The 21570-nt window shown below is 58.5% G+C and overlaps 2 protein-coding genes across 4 annotated transcripts in view; one reads left to right on the top strand and one right to left on the bottom strand.

The window, feature by feature from the left end:
• Window positions 1-8868, bottom strand: part of LOC140455046 (uncharacterized) — a 47987-nt gene extending 39119 nt beyond the window's left edge. The window contains exon 1 of the mRNA XM_072549714.1: window positions 8018-8868. Within this exon, the coding sequence (XP_072405815.1) occupies window positions 8018-8464 (447 nt within the window). The 5' untranslated portion in view covers window positions 8465-8868. The remainder of the gene's footprint in view (window positions 1-8017) is intronic.
• Window positions 1-21570, top strand: part of LOC140455173 (uncharacterized) — a 459457-nt gene that overhangs the window by 61399 nt on the left and 376488 nt on the right. The gene's annotated exons all lie outside the window — the stretch shown is intronic.

Genomic DNA, 21570 nt, shown 5'->3' with positions numbered 1-21570 from the left:
CCCTTCTCCTTCACTCCCGCTCTACACCGTCCTAATAGACCCAAACCCCTTCCTGTTCACTCCCTCTCTACACTGTCCCAATGGGCCCCAAACCCCTTCCCCGTTCACTCCCGCTCTACACTGTCCCAATGGGCCCCAAACCCCTTCTCCTTCACTCCCGCTCTACATCGTCCCAATGGACCCTAAACCCCTTCCTGTTCACTCCCGCTCTACACCACCCCAATGGACCCCAAACCCCTTCCCCGTTCCCTCCCACTCTACACTGTCCCAATGGACCCCAAACCCCTTCCCCGTTCCCTCCCACTCTACACCGTCCCAATGGACCCCAAACCCCTTCCCATTCACTCCCGCTCTACACCGTCCCAATGGACCCCAAACCCCTTGCCCGTTCCCTCCCGCTCTACACCGTCAATATGGGCCCCAAACCCCTTCCCATTCACCCCCACTATACATCGTCCCAATGGACCCAAACCCCTTCCCATTCACTCCCGCTCTACACCGTCCCAATGGACCCCAAACCCCTTCCCCGTTCACTCCCGCTCTACACCGTCCTAATAGACCCAAACCCCTTCCCCATTCCCTCCCGCTCTACACCGTCCTCATGGACCCAAACTCCTTCTCCTTCACTCCCGCTCTACACCGTCCCAATGGACCCCAAACCCCTTCCCCGTCCCCTCCCGCTCTACACCGTCCCAATGGACCGCAAACCCCTTCCCCGTTCACTCCCGCTCTACACCGTCCCAATGGACCCTAAACCCCTTCCCCGTTCACTCCCACTCTACACCGTCCCAATGGACCCCAAACCCCTTCCCCGTTCACTCCCGCTCTACACTGTCCCAATGGACCCCAAACCCCTTCCCCTTCACTCCCGCTCTACACCATCCCCAATGGACCCCAAACCCCTTCTCCTTCACTCCCGCTCTACACCGTCCCAATGGACCCAAACCCCTTCCCCGTTCACTCCCACTCTACACCGTCCCAATGGACCCTAAACCCCTTCCCCGTTCACTCCCACTCTACACCGTCCCAATGGACCCCAAACCCCTTCCCCGTTCACTCCCGCTCTACACTGTCCCAATGGACCCAAACCCCTTCCCCTTCACTCCCGCTCTACACCGTCCCCAATGGACCCCAAACCCCTTCCCCTTCACTCCCGCTCTACACCGTCCCCAATGGACCCCAAACCCCTTCCCCGTTCCCTCCCGCTCTACACCGTCCCAATGAACCCCAAACCCCTTCCAGTTCACTCCCGCTCTACACCGTCCCAATGGGCCCCAAACCCCTTCCCCGTTCACTCCCGCTCTACACCGTCCCAATGGACCCCAAACCCCTTCTCCTTCACTCCCACTCTACACCGTCCCCAATGGGCCCCAAACCCCTTCCCCGTTCACTCCCACTCTACACCGTCCCAATGGACCCCAAACCCCTTCCCCGTTCACTCCCACTCTACACCGTCCCAATGGACCCAAACCCCTTCTCCTTCACTCCCGCTCTACACCGTCCTAATAGACCCAAACCCCTTCCCCGTTCACTCCCGCTCTACACTGTCCCAATGGGCCCCAAACCCCTTCCCCGTTCCCTCCCGCTCTACATCGTCCCAATGGACCCTAAACCCCTTCCTGTTCACTCCCGCTCTACACCGTCCCAATGGACCCCAAACCCCTTCCCCGTTCACTCCCACTCTACACCGTCCCAATGGACCCCAAACCCCTTCCCATTCACTCCCGCTCTACACCGTCCCAATGGACCCCAAACCCCTTCCCCGTTCCCTCCCGCTCTACACCGTCAATATGGGCCCCAAACCCCTTCCTGTTCACTCCCACTCTACATCGTCCCAATGGACCCAAACCCCTTCCCCTTCACTCCCGCTCTACACCGTCCCCAATGGACCCCAAACCCCTTCTCCTTCACTCCCGCTCTACACCGTCCCAATGGACCCCAAACCACTTCCCCGTTCACTCCCACTCTACACCGTCCCAATGGACCCCAAACCCCTTCCCCGTTCACTCCCACTCTACACCGTCCCAATGGACCCCAAACCCCTTCCCCGTTCCCTCCCCCTCTACACCGTCCCAATGGACCCCAAACCCCTTCCCCGTTCCCTCCCGCTCTACACCGTCCCAATGGACCCCAAACCCCTTCCTGTTCACTCCCGCTCTACACCGTCCCAATGGGCCCCAAACCCCTTCCCCGTTCACTCCCGCTCTACACCGTCCCAATGGACCCCAAACCCCTTCCCATTCACTCCCGCTCTACACCGTCCCAATGGACCCCAAACCCCTTGCCCGTTCCCTCCCGCTCTACACCGTCAATATGGGCCCCAAACCCCTTCCCATTCACCCCCACTATACATCGTCCCAATGGACCCAAACCCCTTCCCATTCACTCCCGCTCTACACCGTCCCAATGGACCCCAAACCCCTTCCCCGTTCACTCCCGCTCTACACCGTCCTAATAGACCCAAACCCCTTCCCCATTCCCTCCCGCTCTACACCGTCCTCATGGACCCAAACTCCTTCTCCTTCACTCCCGCTCTACACCGTCCCAATGGACCCCAAACCCCTTCCCCGTCCCCTCCCGCTCTACACCGTCCCAATGGACCGCAAACCCCTTCCCCGTTCACTCCCGCTCTACACCGTCCCAATGGACCCTAAACCCCTTCCCCGTTCACTCCCACTCTACACCGTCACAATGGACCCCAAACCCCTTCCCCGTTCACTCCCGCTCTACACTGTCCCAATGGACCCCAAACCCCTTCCCCTTCACTCCCGCTCTACACCATCCCCAATGGACCCCAAACCCCTTCTCCTTCACTCCCGCTCTACACCGTCCCAATGGACCCAAACCCCTTCCCCGTTCACTCCCACTCTACACCGTCCCAATGGACCCTAAACCCCTTCCCCGTTCACTCCCACTCTACACCGTCCCAATGGACCCCAAACCCCTTCCCCGTTCACTCCCGCTCTACACTGTCCCAATGGACCCAAACCCCTTCCCCTTCACTCCCGCTCTACACCGTCCCCAATGGACCCCAAACCCCTTCCCCGTTCCCTCCCGCTCTACACCGTCCCAATGAACCCCAAACCCCTTCCTGTTCACTCCCGCTCTACACCGTCCCAATGGACCCCAAACCCCTTCTCCTTCACTCCCACTCTACACCGTCCCCAATGGGCCCCAAACCCCTTCCCCGTTCACTCCCACTCTACACCGTCCCAATGGACCCCAAACCCCTTCCCCGTTCACTCCCACTCTACACCGTCCCAATGGACCCAAACCCCTTCTCCTTCACTCCCGCTCTACACCGTCCTAATAGACCCAAACCCCTTCCCCGTTCACTCCCGCTCTACACTGTCCCAATGGGCCCCAAACCCCTTCCCCGTTCCCTCCCGCTCTACATCGTCCCAATGGACCCTAAACCCCTTCCTGTTCACTCCCGCTCTACACCGTCCCAATGGACCCCAAACCCCTTCCCCGTTCACTCCCACTCTACACCGTCCCAATGGACCCCAAACCCCTTCCCATTCACTCCCGCTCTACACCGTCCCAATGGACCCCAAACCCCTTCCCCGTTCCCTCCCGCTCTACACCGTCAATATGGGCCCCAAACCCCTTCCTGTTCACTCCCACTCTACATCGTCCCAATGGACCCAAACCCCTTCCCCTTCACTCCCGCTCTACACCGTCCCCAATGGACCCCAAACCCCTTCTCCTTCACTCCCGCTCTACACCGTCCCAATGGACCCCAAACCACTTCCCCGTTCACTCCCACTCTACACCGTCCCAATGGACCCCAAACCCCTTCCCCGTTCACTCCCACTCTACACCGTCCCAATGGACCCCAAACCCCTTCCCCGTTCCCTCCCCCTCTACACCGTCCCAATGGACCCCAAACCCCTTCCCCGTTCCCTCCCGCTCTACACCGTCCCAATGGACCCCAAACCCCTTCCTGTTCACTCCCGCTCTACACCGTCCCAATGGGCCCCAAACCCCTTCCCCGTTCACTCCCACTCTACATCGTCCCAATGGACCCAAACCCCTTCCCCTTCACTCCCGCTCTACACCGTCCCCAATGGACCCCAAACCCCTTCTCCTTCACTCCCGCTCTACACCGTCCCAATGGACCCCAAACCCCTTCCCCGTTCCCTCCCGCTCTACACCGTCCCAATGGACCCCAAACCCCTTCCTGTTCACTCCCGCTCTACACCGTCCCCATGGACCCCAAACCCCTTCCCCTTCACTCCCGCTCTACACCGTCCCAATGGACCCCAAACCCCTTCCCCTTCACTCCCACTCTACACCGTCCCAATGGGCCCCAAACCCCTTCTCCTTCACTCCCGCTCTACATCGTCCCCAATGGACCCCAAACCCCTTCCCCATTCACTCCCGCTCTACACCGTCCCAATGGACCCCAAACCCCTTCTCCTTCACTCCCACTCTACACCGTCCCAATGGACCCCAAACCCCTTCCCCTTCACTCCCACTCTACACCGTCCCAATGGGCCCCAAACCCCTTCCTGCTCACTCCCGCTCTACACCGTCCCAATGGAACCCAAACCCCTTCCCCTTCACTCCCGCTCTACACCGTCCCAATGGACCCCAAACCCCTTCCCCTTCACTCCCACTCTACACCGTCCCAATGGGCCCCAAACCCCTTCTCCTTCACTCCCGCTCTACACCGTCCCCATGGACCCAAACCCCTTCCCCGGTCACTCCCACTCTACACCGTCCCAATGGACCCCAAACCCCTTCCCCTTCACTCCCACTCTACACCGTCCCCATGGACCCAAACCCCTTCCCCATTCACTCCCGCTCTACATCATCCCAATGGGCCCCAAACCCCTTCCCCTCACTCCCACTCTACACTGTCCCAATGGGCCCCAAACCCCTTCCTGTTCACTCCTGCTCTACACTGTCCCAATGGACCCAAACCCCTTCCCCGTTCACTCCCACTCTACACCGTCCCAATGGACCCCAAACCCCTTCCCCTTCACTCCCGCTCTACACCGTCCCAATGGACCCAAACCCCTTCCCCATTCACTCCCGCTCTACACCGTCCCAATGGACCCCAAACCCCTTCCCCTTCACTCCCACTCTACACCGTCCCAATGGGCCCCAAACCCCTTCTCCTTCACTCCCGCTCTACATCGTCCCCAATGGACCCCAAACCCCTTCCCCATTCACTCCCGCTCTACACCGTCCCAATGGACCCCAAACCCCTTCTCCTTCACTCCCACTCTACACCGTCCCAATGGACCCCAAACCCCTTCCCCTTCACTCCCACTCTACACCGTCCCAATGGGCCCCAAACCCCTTCCTGCTCACTCCCGCTCTACACCGTCCCAATGGAACCCAAACCCCTTCCCCTTCACTCCCACTCTACACCGTCCCAATGGACCCCAAACCCCTTCCCCGTTCACTCCCACTCTACACCGTCCCAATGGACCCCAAACCCCTTCCTGTTCACTCCCACTCTACACCGTCCCAATGGATCCAAACCCCTTCCCCGTTCACTCCCGTTCTACACCGTCCCAATGGACCCCAAACCCCTTCCTGTTCACTCCCACTCTACGCCGTCCCAATGGATCCAAACCCCTTCCCCGTTCACTCCCGCTCTACATCGTCCCAATGGACCCAAACCCCTTCTCCTTCACTCCCGCACTACATCGTCCCAATGGACCCCAAACCCCTTCTCCTTCACTCCCACTCTACACCGTCCCAATGGACCCAAACCCCTTCCCCGTTCACTCCCACTCTACACCGTCCCAATGGACCCCAAACCCCTTCTCCTTCACTCCCGCTCTACACCGTCCCCATGGACCCAAACCCCTTCCCCGGTCACTCCCACTCTACACCGTCCCAATGGACCCCAAACCCCTTCCCCTTCACTCCCACTCTACACCGTCCCCATGGACCCAAACCCCTTCCCCATTCACTCCCGCTCTACATCATCCCAATGGGCCCCAAACCCCTTCCCCTCACTCCCACTCTACACTGTCCCAATGGGCCCCAAACCCCTTCCTGTTCACTCCTGCTCTACACTGTCCCAATGGACCCAAACCCCTTCCCCGTTCACTCCCACTCTACACCGTCCCAATGGACCCCAAACCCCTTCCCCTTCACTCCCGCTCTACACCGTCCCAATGGACCCAAACCCCTTCCCCATTCACTCCTGCTCTACACTGTCCCAATGGACCCAAACCCCTTCCCCTCACTCCCACTCTACACTGTCCCAATGGGCCCCAAACCCCTTCCTGTTCACTCCTGCTCTACACCGTCCCAATGGACCCCAAACCCCTTCCCCTTCACTCCCGCTCTACACCGTCCCAATGGGCCCCAAACCCCTTCCTGTTCACTCCTGCTCTACACTGTCCCAATGGACCCAAACCCCTTCCCCGTTCACTCCCACTCTACACCGTCCCAATGGGCCCCAAACCCCTTCCTGTTCACTCCCGCTCTACACTGTCCCAATGGACCCCAAACCCCTGCCCCGGTCACTCCCACTCTACATCGTCCCAATGGGCCCCAAACCCCTTCCTGTTCACTCCTGCTCTACACCGTCCCAATGGACCCCAAACCCCTTCCCCTTCACTCCCGCTCTACACCGTCCCAATGGGCCCCAAACCCCTTCCTGTTCACTCCTGCTCTACACTGTCCCAATGGACCCAAACCCCTTCCCCGTTCACTCCCACTCTACACCGTCCCAATGGGCCCCAAACCCCTTCCTGTTCACTCCCGCTCTACACCGTCCCGATGGACCCAAACCCCTTCCTGTTCCCTCCCTCTCTACATCGTCCCAATGGACCCAAACCCCTTCCTGTTCCCCCCGAGACGCTCTACACATGTTCAGTGCCATTTGTAAACTCTGAACCTGTCCCCCCATTCCCTGGGCATCTGAGCTGGGATAGTGTCAGTCCAACGAACGTTCCACTCCAGATAATTACCCCTCCTCCCCGGTCCGGAAACCATCCACTATTCCCTGGATTCTGTCAATTCCCACCAGTTCTGTGTCTGGATAGGCACTGGCCTGTTTTATCCCAGGGTGGTACAGGGGGAAAGCACCCTCTCCCCAGGATCCCCTGTCAAACACCCCTACCCCCTCAGAATCTGTCAATAAAGGTCACCTCTCAATCTGCTAAACCCCAGTGGGGTCCAGGCCCCAGCCCCCTCATCGTCTCCCCATCAGACAGTCCATCCAACCCTGGGACTGGCCGAGTGACCATTCTCTGGGCTCTGTCTGTCTATCTGACCCACCCCCTGGGTGCCCCTTGTGCCCGTCAGGGAGGGAAACCTCCCATCCTTACTCGGTCTGACCGATGATCGGGAGCTGGAGCAGGTCCAGAGGAGGTTCCCGAGAATGGGCCCAGGTACAAAAAGCTTAACATCTGAGGAATGTTTGAGGACCCTGGGTTTATACTCGATGGGGGTTGAGAAGGATGAGAGGGGGGAGGAATCCTGGACAGGGGGAATGTTGGGAAGATGTTTCCATCGGTGGGAGAGACTAGGACCCGAGGGCACAGCCTTAGATTAAAGGGAAGGCCTTGGAGAACAGAGAGAGAAGGAGAAACGTCTTCAGCTGGAGAGTGGGGAACCGATGGGATTCATTACCACAGAAGGTTGGGGGGGGCCAGGGCAGTGAGACAGAGATTGGTAGGTTCTTGGGTATCAAGAGGTCCAAGGGAAAAAAGCTGGAGAATGGGGTTGAGAAACCTATCCACCATGATGGAATGGTGGAGTGGGCTGGATGGGCTGAATGGCCTAATCTCATCTCCTGTGTCTTACAAGTGACTCCAGACCCAATGCTGGCCCCATGGGGCAATTAAGGGCAGGCAAGAAATATTGTTCCCCCCCCCTCCTCCTCGCACACCCTGTGAACGACTGGAAGCACGGTGACAATCGCTCCACTACCCCCTGGCGGTTCTGCACAAATGCAGGTTGTTGTTGGAGGACGGAGGAGGGAAGGGAAGGGGGAAAGGGGGAAAGGGGGAAAAGGGCGGGGGGGGGGATAAAGGCTCCTTACCCGCAGGTCGAAGGGCAGATACTCGGCTGAGAGGTCAGCGTCCGTCTCCAGGAGGGATTCCTGGATTCCGCTGGGATATTCTCCGGGAGTGTGCCACTCTCCTAGCGCCGGTTCCGTCCCTGTCCCCGTCCTTGTCCTTGTCCCAGTGCGGACCGGGATCCTGCTGCCACCAGGTGTGACGGGCACCGGGCGGGGGGTGATGCCCCTGAGTGATGCCAGTGTAGCCGACAGTGCCCACCCCCATTGACCCCCCCCATCCTCCTCCTCCTGGAAGGGGGTATCGTCGCTGTCGGGCTCAGAGCTGGGGGGGGCTCCCAGGGAGGAGGCGGAGGACAGGGACCGGGGACGGGGCCAGCCCCCGTCGGAGCGCGGAGACCCTTCGGCCACGCTCCACCTGCTAGCCCCCGAGCCCACGGGGCTGCCCAGGACCCCCCAGTCCAGGGGCATGCTCCTGGAGTGCCGCAGGGAGGCCAGGCGCCGGGGGAACCGGCACACACTCTCGTAGGCGGCGTCGGAGACCCGGAATACCGAGCAGCCGGAGCAGCTCCGACCGGGACACACACAATCCCTGGGGCTGGAGTCCAGGGACCAACACTCAAAGGTGGACAGCGCCAGCTCCTGCTCCAGGAGCGCCTCATACTGGCCGCCTTGGGGATTGCTGCTGCTGCTGCTGCTGGCGTCTCCCCCTGCGGGCCGGACCCGGGAGTGCAGGTGGAGCAGGCAGTGCCGCAGCCGCTCCCTCTGGCCCAGGAGCTCCCGGACCTTCTGCAGGGACAGGGCCCGCACCCGGGCCACCACCCCGTCCAAGCGCTGCAGCCTGTGGAGGGAGGAGGCGCACTTCCCGCACAGGAACTCCCCCTCCCCCCCACCGTCCCCGTCCCCACCCCCGGACCCCCGGCACACCCTTCGGCCCAGCACGTGGGACAGCACGGCGCTAAGGTCCACCCCAGAGGCCGAGCCGAATATCCACCTCCTCCTGGTCCCCCTCAGCTCAGCCCCGCACAGCCGGCACTGCTCCTTCATCCTGGGATCGCACTGTGCACCCCGGAGGGAGGGGGTGGACAGACCCTCCGGGGACTTCACCTGCTGGGGGAGGGGGAAGAGAAAGAGAGTCAGCCATCACCAGGAACGCAAGGGTGCGCAGCATGAGGCCATTTGGGCCCTAGCCTTCCATACTATCACCTCACTGAGCGATGGCAGCCTCAGCCCTGCCCGGTCTCCGCAACTCCCTCTGACCCATCACTCATTCAACATCTCCCCATTCCTGCAGCACAGCCCCTGTTACACTGAGGGTCCACACCAACCCCTTCAAGGTCATCCCACCCGGATCTACCCAATCCCCAAAACCCTGCAACTCCCACGACCAATCCACCCTAACCTACACATTCCTGGGCACTATGGGACAATTTCCCATGGCCAATCCACCCTAACCTGTACATCCCTGGACACTATGGGACAATTTCCCATGGCCAATCCACCCTAACCTACACATCCCTGGACACTATGGGACAATTTCCCATGACCAATCCACCCTAACCTGTACATCCCTGGACACTATGGGACAATTTCCCATGGCCAATCCACCCTAACCTGCACATCCCTGGGCACTATGGGACAATTTCCCATGACCAATCCACCCTAACCTGTACATCCCTGGACACTATGGGACAATTCCCATGGCCAATCCACCCGAACCTACACATCCCTGGACACTATGGGACAATTTCCCATGGCCAATCCACCCTAACCTGTACATCCCTGGACACTATGGGACAATTTCCCATGGCCAATCCACCCTAACCTGTACATCCCTGGACACTATGGGACAATTTCCCATGGTCAATCCACCCTAACCTACACATCCCTGGGACACTATGGGACAATTTCCCATGGCCAATCCACCCTAACCTGTACATCCCTGGACACTATGGGACAATTTCCCACGGCCAATCCACCCTAACCTGCACATCCCTGGGCACTATGTGACAATTTCCCATGGCCAATCCACCCTAACCTACACATCCCTGGGGCACTATGTGACAATTTCCCATGGCCAATCCACCCTAACCTACACATCCCTGGGGCACTATGGGACAATTTCCCATGGCCAATCCACCCTAACCTGCACATCCCTGGGCACTATGGGACAATTTCCCCTGGCCAATCCACCCTAACCTGCTCATCCCTGGGCTCTATGGGACAATTTTCCATGGCCTGAATTCCTGAAGAAGGGCTTATGCCCGAAACATCGACTCTCCTGCTCCTCGGATGCTGCCTGACCTGCTGCGCTTTTCCAGCACCACACTTTCCAACTTCACACCTCTGCAGACTAGTTTTCTGTGATTCCGATACGAGGAAACCCAGATTCCCTCCACACTGAAGCACTCTGACCTTTCTCTCCATTTTGAGACCTAGTTCACCTTCCTGTTCCCCTCACCAGCCCATTCCCAACCTCATACATCTCCGCGTTCAACTCCAGCTGCTAACCTCTGGCCCTTCGAGCTAACCCATCGCTGTATACTTGGAACAGTCTTCCCCACCTGTTTCAGTCTCCCTTCCACGCTGCCGCTCCTATTGCACATCAACGGCTCATTCCAGAGACTCACTGACCCGAGACTCGCTGACACACGGCCAGTCCCTTTAACAGGGAGGGGGGGAGAGAGAGAGAGAGAGAAGGCACAGACTGAGCTGATGTGTGTGTGTTGGGGGAAAGAGATTGGGAGTAAGCAGGTCAGAGATAGATAACTCCCAATTGGCAATCAGGCATAGAGGAGCTAATCCAATCAGTGGGAGAGTGATGAAAGTTCCCTCAGCTGATCAGTGTGGACTCTGGACCCTGAAACTGCACTCAACATTCAATCAGTTAGAGATTAACCCCTCAGTGACACAGAGACAGTCTGGTTAGAGAGAGAGAGAGAGAGAGAGAGAGAGATCTCACACACACACACGGGGGGGAGAGAGAGAGATATCTCACGGACATGGGGGGGAAGCAGCGAGAGGGGGAGGGGGGAGAGAGTGAGAGGGCAGGGGAAAGAGAGGGGGGGGAGGAAGAGAGAGAGCAAAGAGAAGGGTGGGAGGGTGTGAGGAGAGAGGGAATGGGTAAGGGTGAGACAGACAGCAGGAGGAGAACTGGGAAAAAGGTGATCTTTATCTTGGTGACAGAGTGTGGGGATTGGAGGGAGGGAATAGGTGGGGAATGAGCCCTGAGAGAGAGAGAGAGAGAGAGACAGACAGACAGAGAGAGAGAGAGACAGAGAGAAAGAGAAGAATACAAATGTCAGGCCAAGGGGCAGATGACTCTGAGTGAGGGATGTGCAGAGATGCAGGAGGCTGGAAGGATCATCGAATTCTCCATCTCCAGATGATGTCAGACCAGGCTGTGTCCCCCCAGCCCCCTGCCCCCTGTCTGTCTACACTGTGTTCCCCCAGCCCCCTGCCTGTCTACACTGTGTCCCCCCAGCCCCCGCCTGTCTACACTGTGTCCCCCCAGCCCCCTGCCTGTCTACAGTGTGTTCCCCCAGCCCCCTGCCTGTCCACACTGTGTGCCCCCAGCCCCCTGCCTGTCTACACTGTGTGCCCCCTGCCCCCTGCCTGTCTACACTGTATTCCCCCAGCCCCCTGCCTGTCTACACTGTGTGCCCCCAGCACCCTGCCTGTCTACTGTGTCCCCCCAGCCCCCTGTCTGTCTACACTGTTCCCCCAGCCCCCTGCCTGTCTACACTGTGTTCCCCCAGCCCCCTGCCTGTCTACACTGTGTTCCCCCAGTCCCCTGCCTGTCTACACTGTGTCCCCCAGCCCCCTGTCTGTCTACAGTGTGTTCCCCCAGCCCCCAGCCCCCTGTCTGTCTACACTGTGTCCCCCAGCCCCCTGTCTGTCTACAGTGTGTTCCCCCTGCCCCCTACCTGTCTACACTGTGTGCCCCCTGCCCCCTGCCTGTCTACAGTGTGTTCCCCCAGCCCCCTGCCTGTCTACAGTGTGTTCCCCCAGCCCCCTGTCTGTCTACACTGTGTCCCCCCAGCCCCCTGCCTGTCTACACTGTGAGCCCCCAGCCCCCTGCCTGTCTACACTGTGTCCCCCCTGCCCCCTGCCTGTCTACACTGTGTCCCCTCTGCTCCCTGCCTGTCTACACTGTGTCCCCTCTGCTCCCTGCCTGTCTACACTGTGTTCCCCCTGCCCCCTGCCTGTCTACACTGTGTTCCCCCAGCCCCCTGCCTGTCTACACTGTGTCCCCCCAGCCCTCTGCCTGTCTACGGTGTGTTCCCCCAGCCCCCTGTCTCTATACAGTGTGTTCCCACAGCCACCTGCCCCCTGTCTGTCTATACTGTGTTCCCCCAGCCCCCTGTCTGTCTATACTGTGTTCCCCCAGCCCCCTGTCTGTCTACACTGTGTTCCCCCAGCCCCCTGCCTGTCTACATTGTGTCCCCCCAGCCCCCTGCCTGTCTACAGTGTGTTCCCCCAGCCCCCTGCCCCCTGTCTGTCTACACTGTGTACCCCCAGCCCCCTGTCTCTATACAGTGTGTTCCCCCAGCCCCCTTATCCCTGTCTGTCTACACTATGTCCCCCCAGCCTCCTGTCTGTCTATACTGTGTCCCCCCAGTCCCCTGCCTGTCTACATTGTGTCCCCCCAGCTCCCTGCCTGTCTACACTGTGTCCCCCCAGCCCCCTGCCTGTCTACATTGTGTCCCCCCAGCTCCCTGCCTGTCTACACTGTGTTCCCCCAGCCCCCTGTCTGCCTACACTGTCTTCCCCCAGCCCCCTGTCTGTCTACACTGTGTTCCCCCAGCCCCCTGCCTGTCTACACTGTGTGCCCCCAGCCCCCTGCCTGTCTACATTGTGTCCCCCCAGCTCCCTGCCTGCCTACAGTGTGTTCCCCCAGCCCCCTGCCTGTCTACAGTGTGTTCCCCCAGCCCCCTGCCTGTCTACACTGTGTTCCCCCAGCCCCCTGCCTGTCTACACTGTGAGCCCCCAGCCCCCTGCCTGTCTACACTGTGTCCCCCCAGCCCTCTGCCTGTCTACAGTGTGTTCCCCCAGCCCTCTGCCTGTCTACAGTGTGTTCCCCCAGCCCCCTGCCCCCTGTCTGTCTACACTGTGTACCCCCAGCCCCCTGTCTGTCTACACTGCCTTCCCCCAGCCCCCTGCCTGTCTACAGTGTGTTCCCCCAGCCCCCAGCCGCCTGTCTGTCTACACTGTGTTCCCCCAGCCGCCTGTCTGTCTACACTGTGTTCCCCCAGCCCCCTGCCTGTCTACACTGTGTTCCCCCAGCCCCCTGCCTGTCTACACTGTGTCCCCCCAGCCCCCTGCCTGTCTACACTGTGTTCCCCAGCCCCCTGCCTGTCTACACTGTGTTCCCCCAGCCCCCTGTCTCTCTACACTGTGTTCCCCCTGCCCCCTTCTTGTCTACACTGTGTACCCCAGTCCCCTGACTGTCTACACTGTGTATCCCCTGCCTGTCTACACTGTGTTCCCCCAGCCCCCTGCCTGTCTACACTGCCTTCCCCCAGCTCCCTGCCTGCCTACACTGTCTTCCCCCAGTCCCCTGCCTGTCTACACTGTGTCCCCCCAGCCCCCTGTCTGTCTACACTGTGTTCCCCCAGCCCCCTGTCTGTCTACACTGTGTTCCCCCAGCCCCCTGCCTGTCTACACTGTGTTCCCCCAGCCCCCTGCCTGTCTACACTGCCTTCCCCCAGCTCCCTGCCTGCCTACACTGTCTTCCCCCAGTCCCCTGCCTGTCTACACTGTGTCCCCCCAGCCCCCTGTCTGTCTACACTGTGTCCCCCCAGCCCCCTGTCTGTCTACACTGTGTCCCCCCAGCCCCCTGTCTGTCTACACTGTGTACCCCAGTCCCCTGACTGTCTACACTGTGTATCCCCTGCCTGTCTACACTGTGTTCCCCCAGACCCCTGCCTGCCTACACTGCCTTCCCCCAGCTCCCTGCCTGCCTACACTGTCTTCCCCCAGTCCCCTGCCTGTCTACACTGTGTCCCCCCAGTCCCCTGTCTGTCTACACTGTGTCCCCCCAGTCCCCTGCCTGTCTACACTGTGTCCCCCCAGTCCCCTGCCTGTCTACACTGTGTCCCCCCAGCCCCCTGCCTGTCTACACTGTGTCCCCCCAGTCCCCTGCCTGTCTACACTGTGTCCCCCCAGCCCCCTGCCTGTCTACACTGTGTTCCCCCAGTCCCCTGCCTGTCTACACTGTGTTCCCCCAGCCCCCTGCCTGTCTACAGTGTGTTCCCCCAGCCCCCTGCCTGTCTACACTGTGTCCCCCCAGTCCCCTGCCTGTCTACACTGTGTCCCCCCAGTCCCCTGCCTGTCTACACTGTGTCCCCCCAGTCCCCTGCCTGTCTACACTGTGTCCCCCCAGCCCCCTGCCTGTCTACACTGTGTCCCCCCAGCCCCCTGCCTGTCTACACTGTGTTCCCCCAGCCCCCTGCCTGTCTACACTGTGTCCCCCCAGTCCCCTGCCTGTCTACACTGTGTTCCCCCAGCCCCCTGCCTGTCTACACTGTGATCCCCTGCCCCCTGCCTGTCTACACTGTGTACCCCAGTCCCCTGCCTGTCTACACTGTGTCCCCCCAGTCCCCTGCCTGTCTACACTGTGTCCCCCCAGCCCCCTGCCTGTCTACACTGTGTCCCCCCTGCCCCCTGCCTGTCTACACTGTGTTCCCCCTGCCCCCTGCCTGTCTACACTGTGTTCCCCCAGCCCCCTGCCTGTCTACACTGTGTACCCCAGTCCCCTGCCTGTCTACACTGTGTTCCCCCAGCCACCTGCCTGTCTACACTGTGTGCCCCCAGCCCCCTGCCTGTCTACACTGTGTACCCCCAGTCCCCTGTCTGTCTACACTGTGTACCCCAGTCCCCTGCCTGTCTACACTGTGTTCCCCCAGCCACCTGCCTGTCTACACTGTGATCCCCTGCCCCCTGTCTGTCTACACTGTGTTCCCCCAGCCCCCTGTCTGTCTACACTGTGTCCCCCCAGCCCCCTGTCTGTCTACACTGTGTTCCCCCTGCCCCCTGCCTGTCTACACTGTGTCCCCCCAGCCCCCTGCCTGTCTACACTGTGTCCCCCCTGCCCCCTGCCTGTCTACACTGTGTCCCCCCTGCCCCCTGCCTGTCTACACTGTGTTCCCCCAGGCCTCTGCCTGTCTACACTGTGTCCCCATCCTGCCCTCTGTGGGGGTGACTCCCCACTCTCTGGGGGAGGACAATTCTCCTCAGTTCAGTCTGACACGGCCAACCCCATATCCTCAGTCTGACCCCACCCCAACCCCGAACGGGGAACACTTCATCAATCTCATAGATTCCCTGCCGAGTGGAAACAGGCGATTTGGCCCAACAGGTCCACACCGACCCTGTGAGAGTAACCCAACCAAACCCATTCCCCTACCCTGTTATTCTACATTTAGTCCTGTTGAATGCACCTAACCTGCACATCCCTGGGCACTATGGGACAATTTCCCATAGCCAACCCACCCTAACCTGCACATCCCTGGGCACTATGGGACAATTTCCCATAGCCAACCCACCCTAACCTGCACATCCCTGGGCACTATGGGACAATTTCCCATGGCCAATCCACCCTAACCTACACATCCCTGGGCACTATGGGACAATTTCCCATAGCCAACCCACCCTAACCTGCACATCCCTGGGCACTATGGGACAATTTCCCATGGCCAATCCACCCTAACCTGTACATCCCTGGGCACTATGGGACAATTTCCCATGGCCAATCCACCCTAACCTGCACTTCCCTGGGCACTATGGGACAATTTCCCATGGCCAATCCACCCAAACCTACACATCCCTGGGCACTATGGGACAATTTCCCCATGGCCAATCCACCCTAACCTGCACATCCCTGGGCACTATGGGACAATTTCCCATGGCCAATCCACCCTAACCTACACATCCCTGGACACTATGGGACAATTTCCCATGACCAATCCACCCTAACCTGTACATCCCTGGGCACTATGGGACAATTTTCCCATGGCCAATCCACCCTAACCTACACATCCCTGGGCACTATGGGACAATTTCCCATGGCCAATCCACCCTAACCTACACATCCCTGGACACTATGGGACAATTTCCCATGACCAATCCACCCTAACCTGCACATCCCTGGGCACTATGGGACAATTTCCCATGACCAATCCACCCTAACCTACACATCCCTGGGCACTATGGGACAATTCCCCATGGCCAATCCACCCTAACCTGCACATCTTTGGACTGTGGGAGGAAACCGGAGCACCCGGAGGAAACCCACGCAGACACGGGGAGAACGTGGAAACCCCACACAGACAGTTGCCCGGGGGTGGGATCGAACCTGGGTCCCTGATGCTGTGAGGCTGCCGTGCTAACCACTGAGTCTCATTGGTGAACCTCAGGCTGGTGCAGTTCCAGTGACCCACAGCAATGCCCCTACCCCTCACTTTCACCCCCATGATCCCCCCACCCCCCTTGTGCAATACCCAGGGACACTCTCCCGGAAGGGAGTCCCAGTAAACCACACCAGACTCCAGAGAGCTCAGCAGAGTCAGGCCATTCTGCCCATTGGCCCTTGGCTGATGTATTTGTCCACCCCACTCACCCTTCTCTAACCCTTGACCCCCCCCCCCCCCCATTACCGATCCACAAGTCTGTCTTAAAGGGGACCCCAAAGTATCCCCCAGATACCCCACCCCACCCCCACTGGCTGAGTGAACCCCTCCGCACCTCAGTCCCAGAGGGTCATCCCCTCCCCTTGAGGGCGTGCCCTCTCCCGGGGCAGCACAGAGAGACGGGCCGAAGGGCCTGACTCCATGGTGTGAATCTCCACAGGTCTCTCACAGAAGTGGATACTCCTCCCTCTCCCTCCCCTCCCCCCCCCAACTCCCCGGGGGTGGGGGAGTGATAACTCACCGTTCCCGATCGGATCCGGCCTGGGATCCCTCCTCCTGGCAGATCCCAGATCTCCGGGCGCGGCTCTCGGGACTTCCTGAAGCGAGCAGCAGAGGCCCACAGATCTGTCCCAGAGCGAGGGTGGCACCCCCCTCTCCCCGTACACCGAGGGTCCCTGGCGGAGGGAGAGACCTGAGTGTTCGTTTCCTCCCCTCCCTCCCACCTTCCCGAGAGGGAGAGGCCGGAATGCCGAAGGGAGGCAGGGTTACACGTTGCCAGGTGTATCAGCCGACCCCACCCAGTGTTTGACACAAACCAGTTCCACAACTGGGCCGAGGCCCAGGCAGACGTGCTCCCACACTGACAGACAATTCACCAGCAACACTGTTAACCCCTTCCCCACCCTCTCTCTGCAGCAACATCTCCCCTCACTCACCGGGAGAGGCCACCATTTACTCACCCAGCCCTAACTGCCCCTGGAGGTGGTGAAGGGCTCCATTTATTTCCCCACCCCTAGTTACCCCCCTTGAGAGGTGGGGGTAAGCTGCATTTACTGCCCCTGTCCCTAGTTACCCCCCTTGAGAAGGTGAGGGTAAGCTGCATTTACTGCCCCTGTCCCTAGTTACCCCCCTTGAGAAGGTGAGGGTGAGCTGCATTTACTGCCCCCTGTTCCTAGTTACCCCCCTTGAGAAGGTGGGGGTGAGCTGCATTTACTGCCCCTGTCCCTAGTTACCCCCCTTGAGAAGGTGAGGGTGAGCTGCATTTACTGCCCCTGTCCCTAGTTGCCCCCCCCTTGAGAAGGTGGGGGTGAGCTGCATTTCCTGCCCCTGTCCCTAGTTGCCCCCCTCCCTTGAGAAGGTGGGGGTGAGCTGCATTTACTGCCCCTGTCCCTAGTTGCCCCCCCATGAAAAGGTGGGGGTGAGCTGCATTTACTGCCCCTGTCCCTAGTTGACCCCCTTGAGAAGGTGGGGGTGAGCTGCATTTCCTGCCCCTGTCCCTAGTTGCCCCCCCATTGAGAAGGTGGGGGTGAGCTGCATTTCCTGCCCCTGTCCCTGTCCCTAGTTGCCCCCCCCCTTGAGAAGGTGGGGGTGAGCTGCCTTCTTGAACCACTGCAGTCCATGTGCTGTGGGTAGACCCACAATGTCCCTTAGGGAGGGAATTCCAGGATTGGGACCCAGCCCCACTGAAGGAACGGCCGATATATTTCCAAGTCGGGATGGGGAGGGGCTCGGAGGGGAACTTGCAGGGGGTGGGGTCCCCATGGATCTGCTGCCCCTTGTCCTTCTGGGTGGAAGTGGCTGTGGGTTTGGAAGGTGCTGTCTCAGGGTCTCTGATGATCTTTGAGCCTGTTCTGTGCCCAGATCGCGAGACCTCCCTGTCTCCCTTGTGATCTAACCTTGTTAACCAGTCTGTCAGGAGGGACCTTACTGAAGCATTCACGTAACCTCCCTGCTCTTAAACACTGTGCCTTACCAAACTAAGGGAGCTATCCCATTCTGGCCTTCCTCCCCACATTATCCACAGGAAGCAGAGGGTAATAGTGGGAGGATGCTTGTTGTACTGGAGGCCTGTGACTCGTGGAGTGCCTCAGGTCGGTGCTGGGCCCGTTTCTGTTTGTTATCTATATCCAAGATTTGGATGAGAATGTACGAGGCATGCTAATAGGTTTCCGATGAAGGGCTCATGCCCGAAACGTCGATTCTCCTGCTCCTCAGATGCTGCCTGACCTGCTGTGCTTTTCCAGCACCACACTCTAATCTAGACTCTGATCTCCAGCATCTGCAGCCCCCACTTTGGCCTATGTTAGTAGGTTTACTGATGACACTAAGATGGGCGATATCGTGGACAGTGAGGAAGGTTGTCAGAAATTGCAGCAGGATCTTGATCAGCTGGGGAAGTGGGCCGAGAGACAGCAAATAGATTCGAGTATCGACAAGCGTGAGGCCTTGCAGTTTGGAAAGTCAAACCAAGGGAGGAGTCTCCATCACAAACTGGCTCCTTTATTCTCTAAAAGCTGTTATTTTTCTCAAGGATACTGTGTCCTTGATTTTTTTCAGAGGGGTCATAAAACTCTCCTGGCTCCGATTAGACTGGTTTGGGACAGAGATTAAAGGGCATTGAGAGACATTTTTGTTTCTATGTAAACAGAGGAGACTTCAGGCTAAAGGGGTCATGTTTTAGAAGTGACGTGTATAATGGAAGGGGAGTGGTCAGCTCTCTAGCTGAGCAGTTCAGTCCAGAACTAGTTGGGAGTTCAGCAGTGGACTGTGTGAACAGGCTCATTCTCTTTCTGCCCTTCTAACTTCAACCTGGAAGCATCTGTTCTATTTTTTAAAAGCTGTGTTTTAAGGGGTTTGCTGATTGGGTACGTTGTGTATATTCGGGACAGAGTAATTAAGTCTGAGTTCTGTGGATGTTCTTTGTTCTGTTTTTTGTGTTTCACCGAATAACTTTGTGAATAAATTTTTTGTCTTTTTTAAAACCTATTAGTCAACCTCGTTAACTTACTCTGGGTAATTTTCACTGTACACTTACCGAAACAAATTGCAAAGTTATGGTCTGTGCTGCCTGCTTAAGAATGTTTTGAGTGGTCTGGCCTAGTCTGTAACATTTCATGGTGAATGGTGGGGCCTTAAGGGGTGTAGTGGAACAGAGGGACCTTGGAGTTCAGGTTCATGGGTCTCTGAAAGTGGAGTCCCAGGTCGACAGGGCAGGGAAGGCAGGCTTGTGGCAGACTGGCCTTTATCAGACAGGGCACTGAGTATTGAAGCTGGGAAGTTATGTTGCAGTTGTACAGGAGGTTGGTGAGGCCACACTCGGGAGGATTGTGTTCAGTTTTGGTCAGCGTGCTATAGGAAGGATGTTATTAGAGTGGAAAGAGTGCAGAAGGAATTTACAAGGATGTTGCCTGGACTAAAGGGACTGCGTTATTAGCAGAGGTTAGACAAGCTAGGACTATTCTCATTAGAGAGTAGGAGACTGAGGGGGGGACCTTATAGAGATGTATAACATCACGAGAGGCAGGGATAGGGTGAATGCACTCAGGGTTGGGGAAATAGAGGACTGAAGGGCGTCAGGTTAAGGTTCGAGGGGAAAGAATAAAAGGGAACCTGATGGACAACTTGTTTTATACAGAGGGTGGTACACAGATGGAATGAGCTGTCAGTGGAAGGGACATTAACAGCATTTAAAAGGCATCTGGACAGACACGTGAATAGGGAAGGATTAGAAGGATATGGGATTAGTGGTGCTGGAAGAGCACAGCAGTTCAGGCAGCATCCAACGAGCAGCGAAATCGACGTTTCGGGCAAAAGCCCTTCATCAGGAATAAAGGCAGTGAGCCTGAAGCGTGGAGAGATAAGCTAGAGGAGGGTGGGGGTGGGGAGAGAGTAGCATAGAGTACAATGGGTGAGTGGGGGAGGGGATGAAGGTGATAGGTCAGGGAGGAGAGGGTGGAGTGGATAGATGGAAAAGGAGATAGGCAGGTAGGACAAGTCCAGACAAGTCATGGGTACAGTGCTGAGCTGGAAGTTTGGGACTGGGGTGAGGTGGGGGAAGGGGAAATGAGGAAACTGTTGAAGTCCACATTGATGCCCTGGGGTTGAAGTGTTCCGAGGCGGAAGATGAGGCGTTCTTCCTCCAGGCGTCTGGTGGTGAGGGAGCGGCGGTGAAGGAGGCCCAGGACCTCCATGTCCTCAGCAGAGTGGGAGGGGGAGTTGAAATGTTGGGCCACGGGGCGGTTTGGTTGATTGGTGTGGGTGTCCCGGAGATGTTCCCTAAAGTGCTCTGCTAGGAGGCGCCCAGTCTCCCCAATGTAGAGGAGACCGCATCGGGAGCAACAGATACAATAAATGATATTGGTGGATGTGCAGGTAAAACTTTGATGGATGTGGAAGGCTCCTTTAGGGCCTTGGATAGAGGTGAGGGAGGAGGTGTGGGCGCAGGTTTTACAGTTCCTGTGGTGGCAGGGGAAGGTGCCAGGATGGGAGGGTGGGTTGTTTGGGGGCGTGGACCTGACCAGGTAGTCGCGGAGGGAACGGTCTTTGCGGAAGGCGGAAAGGGGTGGGGAGGGAAATATATCCCTGGTGATGGGGTCTGTTTGGAGGTGGTGGAAACGTCAGCGGATGATTTGGTTTATGCGAAGGTTGGTCGGGTGGAAGGTGAGCACCAGGGGCGTTCTGTCCTTGTTACGGTTGGAGGGGTGGGGTCTGAGGGCGGAGGTGCGGGATGTAGACGAGATGCGTTGGAGGGCATCTTTAACCACGTGGGAAGGGAAATTGCGGTCTCTAAAGAAGGAGGCCATCTGGTGTGTCCTATGGTGGAACTGGTTGTCCTGGGAGCAGATCCGGTGGAGGTGGAGGAATTGGGAATACGGGATGGCATTTTTGCAAGAGTTAGGGTGGGAAGAGGTGTAATCCAGGTAGCTGTGGGAGTCGGTGGGTTTGTAAAAAATGTCAGTGTCAAGTCGGTCGTCACTAATGGAGATGGAGCGGTCCAGGAAGGGGAGCGAGGTGTCAGAGATGGTCCAGGTAAATTTAAGGTCAGGGTGGGATGTGTTGGTGAAGTTGATGAATTGCTTAACCTCCTCGCGGGAGCACGAGGTGGCACCAATGCAGTCATCAATGTAGCGGAGGAAGAGGTGGGGAGTGGTGCCAGTGTAATTTTAC

Source organism: Chiloscyllium punctatum, chromosome 30, assembly GCF_047496795.1.
Source record: "Chiloscyllium punctatum isolate Juve2018m chromosome 30, sChiPun1.3, whole genome shotgun sequence".
Classification (NCBI taxonomy): Eukaryota; Metazoa; Chordata; class Chondrichthyes; order Orectolobiformes; family Hemiscylliidae; genus Chiloscyllium; species Chiloscyllium punctatum.
The sequence above is the reverse complement of the archived record's forward strand: the minus strand, read 5'-3'. Positions and strand labels throughout refer to the sequence as shown.